General features: G+C 57.3%; 1 protein-coding gene across 1 annotated transcript in view; it reads right to left on the bottom strand.

Annotated features, from left to right (window-relative positions):
- The window catches only part of POU2F3 (POU class 2 homeobox 3), a 104,558-nt gene extending 102,968 nt beyond the window's left edge, over nucleotides 1-1,590 (bottom strand). Inside the window, exon 1 of the mRNA XM_006148792.2 lies at nucleotides 1,563-1,590. Coding sequence (XP_006148854.1) covers nucleotides 1,563-1,590 — 28 coding nt within the window. The remainder of the gene's footprint in view (nucleotides 1-1,562) is intronic.
- Nucleotides 1,591-11,436: the final 9,846 nt, after the last annotated feature.

Genomic DNA, 11,436 nt, shown 5'->3' with positions numbered 1-11,436 from the left:
CTTTCCCTTGGGCAGGAGCCTCCAGTAGACAAAGTGGTGGAAAACCCCCAGGAAGTCTCTGATCTTGGTCCTAAAGAACTTCCCACCCACGGCCAGCGGGGCTCACCTTTCTGAAGGTATGCCCATTCGAACCCGGGCCCTGCTGGCTGGTAGTGAAGGATGAGAGCTCCCACCCAGGAGGTCTGCCTCCAGGGCTTCCCCCTCCATGTTGGGGCCACAGGGTCGGGGGACACACATTCCCGAGAAGCAGGACGACAGCCAGTTGGATGGCTCCTCTGCCTCACCAGTTCTTCCTGGCACCTCCTGGGGAGCAGCTCAGTGTGAGCCTCTCTGCCAGCCCTGCCCGGAAACAGTGTCTGGGAACTGGGCTCCTCGGGTATCCCCAAATTCCCGTCAATAGCCCCGAAATCCTACATAAATCTCATGGAGTCATGCCCATGTTGAATGGCTGCATTGGAAATGGCCAAGCCGGAGACAGCTTTCTTCTCCTTGAGTCTGTCCTAGGCTTGGGCTCTGAGACATTCCCCCCCCCAGAAAGCCCACCCTAACATTAGGCCTTCTGTCAAGCCTACACTTCAGTTTAGCAGTTCCTGCCCTAGCCCAGAGGAGGTGTCAGCAGGTGACGTGAGGGGCCCTGTCACTCTACGCACACCTACCACCCTTTTACCCACCTACTGCTCATTCATGCAGGGGAAACTGACACCCAGAGAAGCATTTCCATCTCCCAGGATCCCACCCCTCAGGACAGGAGGGCATGGGATGTGGGACCCAGAGCTGTGTCTGTCACCATTCCTCTCCCGCAAAGAGGTGGCCTGCACCCACAGCCCCATGTACAAGCCGCTCCTCATCTGGGGGACCTAGGAGCTCCCAACCCACCGTGAACTAAGCCTGGAGCAAGCCAAGGCCCATAGGACCCGTGGGTGGGCACGCCCCCTGCACATACAGACACACCTGTGCAGACATGGTCATTCCTCACACATGCCACCTCTGGGGGCTGCTCCACACCTCTCCGACACCCTGGGACGTGCAGACACAGCTCTGACACACTCAGACACAGGCTGGCACCAGCCCTAATCAATCACGGGGCCATGGCACCTCCCCAGCTGCACCTCTGTACCTGCCCCGCCCTCCTTCTTCTCCTAAGTCCCCCGCTGCACACGCGTCTACCCCCTTGCCTCTATTTCACACATGTGCCTGAACACCAAACCTGGAACATGTGGGTACACGTATTTTTCTCACTTATGCACTCCCAGGTCCACACCCCTGCCTGAGCGAGTGAACACCCATCTGCAACCTCATGTGACTACAACAGTTCCGCACCCCCAGGCCCGCACCCCTGCCCAGAGCCCCCACCCTGGTTCTTTTCCAAGGTTCCCATCCCTCCTGGTCGGCCAGTCCCCCAGACTCCTCAAGAACGCTCCAGGACGACCCGCTATCCACACCGCCCTCTCCTGGCCGCTGGGGAATAAGCCCCTCACACCCGCCCCAGACCGCTGTCCCTCTCTTTCGCCCCTTCCGGTGCGCAGTGCCACCTGTCAGAGCGCACTCCCTCCGCCCCTCACCTGTGTGCATGGGCTCCAGATTCACCATCCTGCCCCAGGGAGAGCCAAAGCCAGCGCCCCCCCAGGCTCCTCGTGTCTGCTCTAGCCGGGCCCCCTGGGAAGCCAGGGTCTCCTTCCTCAGTCCCGGTGAGCCGGCGCGGGGGGGGGGGGGCCGCCGGCCACGCCCCCTGGCAGGGCCCCCGCGCCTGGCCCCGGGCCCAGGCAAAGCAGCGATTTGCATACGGAAAGCTGGGGGCCCGGGGAGAGAGCCAGGGTGCTGCCGGGGCGGGTCCGACCCTGTGGAACACCTGTCGGCCCCAACCCGGCCTGGCGGCCCCTCCCCAGCACACCCGGACTCCCGGTCCAGGTCGCCCTTTTTAGGAACCTCTGGCAGGTTTTCCAGCCGGGCCTGAGCTTCCGTCTGGAGATTCTCGAAGTGCAAGCGCTGCAAGGAGCCTGGAGCGTGCGCGACCGCAGGGGTGTGCGGGGAAACTGTCTGGGGGTGGGATCCTACCTCTCCCAGTTGAGTGGCATGGGACAAGATCTTCAGCCTGAACTCACTTTACTCATCTGGAAGGGGTGTGGGGGACTAGCATGTATGTGGGGTGCAGCTAGTGGCTAAGCTCGCCCAGCCACCATGGCATCCCCACAGCATCATGGGACCTCGGTGGGGCTCAGCTTGTTATCAGTCATCCTGGTGAAGAGGATTGCTTCTGAGGGGGGATCCCCAGGCCCTAGGTTGCCCGGGGCCCTGTAAGAGGATGGATGCAGGAGTGATTTACCAGTGCCAGGAGCTGTGGCAATGACACCTTTCAGAACTGGGACATGTCTGGTTGGAAGGCACACAGTTCCCTAATGACAGAGCCTGGCTGGAATCAGGCCCCTGGACTTCCACTCCAGGGCTCCTTGCTGTATCCAGCCCTGAGCCCCCACTCACCCCCTTTTCCTCCCTTCAGGTCCCAGTAAGTGCTTCAGAGCCAGGGGCCCCCTGCATGGAGAGCCACATGCAGACAGGAGAGCAGGCCTCTCCTGCTGTCCAGCAGGCCTCTCTGTCAACTCACTGTCACCGGAGTCCCAAGGACCATTTCCTGTGCACGGAGCAGGTCTTGGGCTTATCTGCTTCTGTGTCTCAGTATCAACGTCCTTCTTATTTGCTGTCCACCTCCCAGGCACCCTGATAACGCCTGTCATTAACCCAGCATGTACAGAGCTTTTTCCATGTGCCAGGGCTGTGCTGACCAACGCTTTAAAAACGTCTTTACTGGCGCTAGATCTCGTTGAATCCTTATTACAACCTGTAAAGTGGACTAAGGTATTACTTCCATTTTACAGCTGGGGAAAAGGCAGCCTTGAGACTTGAACTTGCCCGTGGTTTGTAGCTGGTTTGCACTGGGCTCTTGGTCCACTGCGCCACGCCCTCCTCCCTCCGTGCTTGATGCAAACGGCCCCTCCTTACTGAAGTTGGAGGTGATGTGGTCTTTTACTCAATTGCAGGACACTTCAGTGTCCCTAGCAGCCTTTGAGGCAGGTGATGCAGACTTTTCTTAGCCCACTTTCTGGTTATAACTGGCTTCATTGGTTCTACAGGACCTTGAGCGGTGCTGGGCACCCGAGAGGATCCGAAAGTGATAGTGGACACCACAGTGGCCTTGGGGGCATAGGAAGTGCCTAAGTGCTTCCTCATGTTCCCACAAAGCATCACCTTCAGTCACATCGACCTTTGCTGCCCCTAGCCCTGGCCAACGGGGAGGGCCTTCTCATTTCTTCTGGTTGGGGATGAGATCAGCGAAGTTTCCTGGAGGCCAAGTGGGCCCACGGGTCCTTCTCAGGACACTGTTGCCCTCCCTTCCCCGCTCTCCTGGACTTCAGATCTGCCCTCTTCCCTTGAGATCCATTTCTCATCTGCACCTGCACTCACCTGCCATCTTCCTAGAAAAATGCTTGCCCAGTGTTTAAGTACCCTGCGTGCTTGCAATCACAGTCCATACCATTTGCGTGTTATCTGCGTGGCCATGTGCTCTGGGTCTCTGACCACCATACCTGGGACCTGTTGTGCTCCCGTGTGCAAAGTCACCTTCCTTCTCTGGGCTATAGTCTTCTAGCAGCCAGAGAAGCACGTATCTGACCATTTCCAAGGGCCGTGGAATACCAGTAGCTGAGGAGTCGAGAGTCCAGGGGCCGCAGGAAGGAAAGCTGGAGTTCTTGGGTGGGGGGTGATGGGGGTACACATAACCCCTGGAGGCTGGCCGTTGGAAGCATAGTTTGGGGTTCCAGGCATGGGAGGGAAGGCGGCAGGATGGACGGGTGGGAGGAGGAGAGGGTAGCCGAGGGCGGCGGGTGTCACCTCGCCCTCATTCCTATATTGATCGTTCATAAACACTGACTGCTCCGTATGCTCCAGGGACCGCGCCACAGGCTGAAGCCCTAGTGTAGACGGAAGGTGTGGATGAGAAAACTGAGATTCAGAGAGGGTAATCCAGCAAGGAGACAGCAGAGCTGGCACTCAGATTCAGGCCTACCCCGCCTGAAAGTCGGTGCTTTCATCCTGAGCATGAGACACCTTTCTGGTCGCCATCCCGTGATTATATAACTCCAGGTGGAAGGAACCTCGATCTTATTCTTACTGTGCCTATGAGGATCCTGAGGTCCCCAGGGCAGGGACTTGCCCCAGCCACAGAGCAGACAAGGCAGACCCCTGCCCTCCCCTGACCCCCTCCTCCACCCCCCTTGCTGAGCCTTAGAAGGCTGGCTGGGTGTGGGGGGGCAAGGCGGATGGGAGACCGTTTCCATTCCTTCCCCCTCTGACTTACTCCAGGATCATGCCAATGTGATGAACTAACGGGAGAGTCTGACAGTCCCCTTTGCTCCTCCCTCCTCCCCACACTCATTAGAGTCTCCTTGAAACTGCTTTTTGCGTTCTGGGCCTGTGGGAGGTAGGCTAGGGGAGAGGCCGGCCCCCTGGGCCTGATGCTCCACTGTCTGTTCAGTTTGGGAGAGGAAAAGCTGTGGGGAGGAGAAAGATAGGGGGGTTGCCTGAGGTTAGAAAGGAACAGAGAAAAGAAAGGGAGAAAGAAGCAAGGACAGGAAATTTCAGTGCCTTTGGACATCAAAAGAGCTCTATGCAAATTAATGCAAACTAAATGCAAATGATCCCTCCCTCCCTTACCCCCCCCCAACAGCTGGAGGACTTTTCAGAGTAGCCAGAGTCTTATCTAGGATGCTGTGGTTCTGAAACTGTGATAGGCTCCGACCACTCCCCAGGTCCTTGTGGGGAGACTTCTCGCCCCCTTAGCTGCACCTCTAGGGTGCTCCCCAGACTCCACTTCTTTCTTTTTTAAAATTTCTCGAAGGTTTTTTTGTCGTAGGGTGCGTATACTCACTATAGAGAGACAGTGAGAGGGAAAGTGAGAATTCCCCCAGGGAATGGCCACACCGCAATCCCCTCTCCTTTCTCCTCTCGAAATTTCGGGCATGCATGCACACACAACCAGAGTGATTTTCAAGCCCCTGGGTCTGGGCCTCCAAATTGCAGTCGATGATGTGGGAGTACAGGGCCTTAACCACCATGTCACCTGCTGCCCCTCCCCCTTTTTTTCTTTTTAAAAGAGGTTTTTGGCATGTGCGCTCACTGGAGAGAGGCAGAGACAGACAGTGAGAGAGAAAGTGAGAAATCACCCTCCCAGAGGGGATGGACATGCTGCAATCCCTTCTCCTCCATTCTCCTCCTGGGATCTTGGGCACGCACGCACACGTGCCCAGCGTAAGTTTCAAGCCAACTCCGAGGCTTGAACCATGGCTGGCCATGTGGGGGCCCAGCGACGTAACCGCTATGACATCTGCTGGCCCTATTTTCTTTTCTTTTTTTTTTTTTTTTTTTGGAGAGGTTTTCGCTATAAGGCGTATGCGCTCGCCAGACAGACAGAGAGAGACAGAGAGACAGAAAGTGAGAAATCGCCCCCCAGAGGGGATGGCCACGCCGCAATCCCTTCTCCTCCATTCTCCTCTTGGGATCTTGGGCATGCACACACACGTGCCCGGCGTGAGTTTTAAGCCACCAGGTCCAGGACGCGAACCGTGGTCGACTACGTGGGAGTCCAGCGACATAGCCATTACGCTAACTGCTGGTTCCCTCTTTCTTTTTTCATATTGTATTCTTGAGCACGTGGTTGGCTTCTTTGGCTTAGCGGACAGAAGGCTGTAGGAGGCAAAGCCTCCGCTGCCACGCGCAGGTTGGACATGGTCTACAGCCCTGGAGAGGGTACTCCCCAGAGACAAGCGGCCTCCTTGGCTGCAGCAGCTGCGCACTGCCACTCCTGTCATGTCAGCTGGATTGAGTTGTCGGGGCTGAGACAAGGGCGGAGAGCGAGGCATCCTGGAAGGCCACCAAGCAACAAGTCCCTTCGAGCTCCTTCCCGTCTGCCAGATGGGCCGCAGGGCTCAGAGAGTGGGGCTGTGGGGTGGGGGTCAGCTCTCTGCCTTGGGGCCATCGAAGTGAGTAGATCCAAGCTCACGCTTCCCAGGAACGCAGTTGGAAGGAGGGGAGAGGCCAGGAAGGACTTCCAGACTTGTTTTTGACCACGCCCAAGAGTAGATCTGATGGCACCATTGCCAGGAGGCGGATTGCAGGGTGGAGGGGGTTAGCGTCAAGGTGACAAAGGGAGGTGTACTGGGAACCGGCAGCAAGTGGCTGTGACTGGGGAACAGCAGGAGAGGACACCAGAGCCAGGAGCACAGAGCTATGGCCTGCCCGGCTGTCTCTGGTGCTGTCCCTGCCACCCCTCTCCTGGAGACGCCCCCTCCCCCAGTACCAGCCTTCGCCTCTGGTGTGTGGGGGGTGAGTACACACTAACTCACTGCCCACTTTGTCCTCGGCCATTCCGAAGAATAGGTAATACGTATTTAATTTAAAAATGGCACAACTGAGTTCCTGTCACCCTTTTTGACTTTGAGGACAGCATTAGGCCTGGGCCCGACCCCTCTAGTCACACTTTGACAGAGTGGGTCTCAGCCAGCCCTCACCTGGCTCCCATAGCCCACCTCAGACCAAGTAACCCCCAGTCTACCCGCACGGTCAGGGCACGTGTAGGCCCAGCGCGCCCTCTGGTGGACACAGAGCTCTGAGTCCTGGAAGGCCACCAAGCAACAAGTCCCTTTGAGCTCCTTCCCGTCTGAAGACAGGCGAGGTCACAGCTGTGCCCCTGCGTGCTGGGGAGAACCAGGGAGCACAGACCCCTGTGTCAGGCAAGGCAGGGGTGTTGAGCCTTAGTCCAGACCATGGTGGGGTCTTCTAGTCCCTGCTCCCCATCAAAGGCAGGACCTCACCGCAGCGCCCAGCTGGACTCACCAGTGTGGCCCGCTCACTCAATGCAAAACAGGGGCTCCTGGCTGGGCAGCCTGTCCTGCTGCTGGGTAGCTCTGCCTCCCTCTGCCCTTTGGAGCTTCAGAGCTTCACGCCAGGCCTACCCCACAACATACATGGACAGCCTTCACCCATTCATTCACTTGAAGGTGTGCCCGCTGGGGCATGCCCTGGGCGAGGAGCTGGGATGTCACGAAGCCTGCCCCTGCCCCCAGAGCTCTCGGTTGGCTGATGTGTGGACCAGTGAGCAGGCGAGGCCCTCGATCTGTGGGCCTGCTCTAACAGGAATGTTGAGAGTGTTATACAGACCAGTCACCTGAATCTAAGCATCAGGGAAGGCTTCTTGGAGGAATAGACATGTCTGAGATCCCAGCAAAATGGGAGGAGGCAGGAAGGTATAGGCCAAAGCGACAAACAGCACATGTGTGGAGGATCAACGAGCCCCGTGCAGTACAGGCAGGGCTGGGAACAGAGGAGGGGAAGCGTGAGGGGGTGTTCCAGCACCCTGTCACAGCGGCAGAAAGCATACCCAAATCCTGCTATTCACACAGGGAGGGGCTTGAATCTGCCCCAAATGTGGCAGGTGAGAAGAGCTGGCCGGTTTCAGTAACAGGTGACTTGTGACACACATCGCAGCTGATTGCCGCAGTGCCCGGAGTCGGGATTCCTGGGTTAGGAATTGCTGGGGAGGAGGGTGCTGGCATGAAGTGTGTGCAGGAGCAGGGGGAAATAGCACAGAGGTGGAGAGGGACTCGGGTTCCAGGTGTTTTTACGTGAGGGTGCTGGGCCAGCCCTGTGGTCTGGTGGTTAAGAAAGCCAGATCTCACTTGGTCAATCACAGGTCTAATTCCAGTCTTGGAGCCAGCAGGTGGCATGGTGGTTAAGGTGCTGGACATTCCCGTATGGCTGACCATGGTTCGAGTCCTGGACTTGGCGTCTTGCTTTCTCACTTTCCCTTTCTCTCTCTCTCTCTCTCTCTCTCTCTCTCTGTGTGTGTGTGTGTGTGTGTGTGTCTGGCGAAAATTTAAAGAAAAAAGTGAATGAGTAAATAAAATTAAAAATAAATAATTTAAAAAAATTCTAATCTTGGTGGCTTGAGAAACACGGTGTGTGTGTGTGTGTGTGTGTGTGTGTGTGTGTGTGTATGCCCAATATCCTGAAAGAAGGGAGAGTTGCAGAAGGGATCCCAGCATGGCCATTCCCCATGGAGGGTGCTTTCCCCGCTCCCTCTCTCTGTCTCTCTCTGGTGAGCACACATACCCTCTAAGGGAAAAATAAATAAATTAAGAGAGAGAGGACAGAAGAAGGAAAAAAAAAGCAAAAACTAAAAGTTAAGAAAAGAAAAAAAAGAAGGCCCACGTCGTCCGATGCCAGCGCCATGTTCTTGGACTTCCCAGCCTCCAGAACTGAATAAATAACCAGAAATAAATGCCTGCCCTTCACAAATCACCCAGTCTCAGGGGTCCCGTTATGGCGGGGGAAATATACCAAAACAATAGGAGGGATCTAAATACTCGCTGGGCTGATGGGAAACCATCAGGCAAGACCGGTAAAGAGGAGAAGAGGGAGGCCTGGGGCTGAGCCCTGTGCTGGGGGAGGAGGGGCCCTTCTCCCACTATGGGAGGGGCGGTGGCTGCGGGTCAGGGGAGGGTTGGTCCCCTCGAGGCTTCTTCCCCTGATGATGCAGCAGAGGAGGGGGTTGGCAGTCCTTGTGACTCCATCTGCTTCTCCCCACGTAGGGATTGGGACCTGTGACTACATGACATGCCGTAGGAACCAGAGCAGAGGTGACAGTCCCCCCAGGGGAGGTGTGCGCCACCCTGGAAGGCAGAGGGCACAGCCCAGCTACCCGGACCTTGCTCCACGGGAAGCCCCCTGAGGTCGGCCCTTGCCCACAGAGGAGGAGTGCACGGAGCCGCTGCCAGGTGGGCCTTTCTCACTGCCTCTCTCGTGCCCACCCGCCTCCCCGGCCTTCCTTCTGGGTGCCTGGCTGGGATTGTCAAGTCTGCAGGAAAACAGCACCCGTGAGGGTGCTGCCTCTCTACAGAGCCTAAGCAGGCGGAGGGGACTTGCTCTGAGGGGCAGGGGCGGAAGAGGCCTGAGACGGAAGCCAGGAGCTGGAGCCTCGCCTCGGAGGACAAAGCCCGTGCTGTAGCGACGACCTGCAGCAGACTCGGCAGGGACTCTGCCCGACTTCACTCCTGTCCTGGCCTCCATCTGCAGGTGCTCCTGTGAGGGGGTGCAGTGACACTAATGCAGAGTCGGCCTCCTGGGCACACCTCCAAGCAGGGTAGGGTGGAGGGGAGCACTCGTCAGTCACCTGGCTACAGCCAGAGGATAACCCTGCAATGCTGTGACACTTGTCGCTGGCCGCACGGCAAACACTGGATGGAAACAGTGAGTGAGAGCAGGCGTGTCAGTGTGTCAGTGCGACAGGCTCTGGTGCACAGCTGTTCAAACGTGAGCCCAGGCTGGCCACAGTGACACAGCAGTAGCACACTGCTCCATGATCCTGAGGCCATCTGAGAAGGCCCCAGGCTTATGTCCTGAGGTCTCCTGCATAGGCCGGGGCGTGCTCATGCCTGTGATCCCGGCTGGGGCTGGGAGCTGGACTGGGGGCATGAAGACTGACTCTGTTGGGGGTTCCTGTCCCTCACTCGCTCTGTCTCCATTTGTCTCCCTCTCTTGTGGTAGAAATAAACTTACATATAAAAAAGAAAAACCCACCAGTTGTTGCTGCGAAGGTACTTTGTAGATGCCATTCCCCTTTACCAGCATGAGCTGTTTTTTGTTTTGTTTACATTTTTGCCTTAGGGCACATGTGTTCACCAGAGAGCGAGACAGAGACAGAGAGACAGTGAACAGGAAAGTGGGAAATCACCGCCCAGAGGGGAATGATCATGTCACAGTCCTTTCTCTTCCCAGGATTTTGGACATGCCTACACATGTGCAAGCACGCTACCTGAGTTTCAAGCTACCAGGTCTGGGACTCGAACCACATTAAGCCACGTGGGAGTCTAGCTCCTTAACCGCCACGCCACCTGCTGGCACCACCATCAGTGGGCTTTAAGTAAAGATTACGCTCATCATGTTGGTGGGCCTCCTTCAATCGGTTGGAGGTTTTCTGAGCGGAACTGGTGGTTTCTTGGAGAAGGAATTCTGGCTTGAGACTCTCACGCAGAAATCTAGGCTGAGCCCCCACTGGCTGCCGTGTGCCTGTGGGTGACCCAGGCATCCCTTTCCTGTTTCACCAGCTCTGCCCATAGCCTGGGAACACCGGCTTGGCCTGAGCCTCCAGCTGGCTAGGATTTCAGACTCCCCAGACCCCACAGCCCCGAGAGCGAATCCCTCAGTGTGACTCTCTCCTCGCTCTGTATATTGGGGTGCTGGAAAACTCGCGCCGTATTTTCTGTTTTTCTGTGCAAAAATGTGCCATGACTTTTCCAACCCGACACATGTATGTGTCCTACCGAGTCTGTGTCTCCGGAGGACTCCAGCTGGTCCCGCGGGAGTGTGGGGCGTGGGCACTTGCGTATTGCCCGCGGGGTGTACCTGGAGAACCCCGTGGAGGGCAGTCTGGCGTATTCAGATCCAGCCACCATTCTCCCATGTCCCCAGCTCTACCTGTAGCCCAGCGGGTAAGAACAAATGTCAGTGCGGCCGGTGGCCCGAAGGTGCTGCATTCCACGTGGCCAACTGCGCGGCTGGAGTCCCAGACCCAGCAGCGCATGCGTGTGTGCCCAAAATCCTGAGCGGAGAATGGAGGAGAGGGGATTGTGCGTGGCCATCTCCCTTGGGGGGTGATTTCTTGTTTTTTGTCTCTCTCTCTGTGTGTCTCTCTGTCTCTCTCCCCAGCAAACAAGTGACGGTAAACAATCCACGTGTCCATCAGCCAAATAGGTAAGCCCTGTGGCAGTTAGCCGTGTGGCAGTGTGGGGGGACAGACCTGACTTGGCAAAGTCCTCTCTTTTGCAGAGGGAGGTGACCCAGCCAAAGGTGCACGAAGCAGGACCCGACCAGTAACCCCCATCCTCACGGGTATCCTAGCCTCACCTTGCTTCTGGAGGGCTTGTCCCCCTTTTGCCAAGACTTCTTATCCAGTCCCCCCACCAGACGTGGGTCCCATGATGCCCTGGGACACAGGCCCCCCACCTAAGGCCTCCCTTCACTAACAAGACCACAAGGGAGAAGCCTGAGACCACCATGGGAAGCCCACAGCCTGGCTGGGCGGTGCTGCTGGGACTGCCTGCCACCCTCTCCTCCTGGCCAGGAGAGGCGCCTGTCAGGGTTGGGCTTCTGTCTCCCGAGAGCACCTTGCTGGCCTTGCATAGGTGACCCATCAGGAGCCTGCTCCTGCCAAGCCTGGTCCCAGGGAAGCTTTGGGCACTCCCCCCCTCCCCGTGTCCCCCATGTGTCCCACGATTGCTATGACAGGGGCAGGCCCAGCTGTGACTCCACACCTCCTTCTTCTTGTCTCCCCCCCGCAGGTGAGCTGCACACTCTGAGGTTCTAGCTGGCCCACCAGATAAAGCCACT

The sequence above is a fragment of the Tupaia chinensis genome, unplaced genomic scaffold (assembly GCF_000334495.1).
Source record: "Tupaia chinensis unplaced genomic scaffold, TupChi_1.0 Scaffold000247_1, whole genome shotgun sequence".
In the NCBI taxonomy this organism is placed as follows: domain Eukaryota; kingdom Metazoa; phylum Chordata; class Mammalia; order Scandentia; family Tupaiidae; genus Tupaia; species Tupaia belangeri.
The sequence above is the reverse complement of the archived record's forward strand: the minus strand, read 5'-3'. Positions and strand labels throughout refer to the sequence as shown.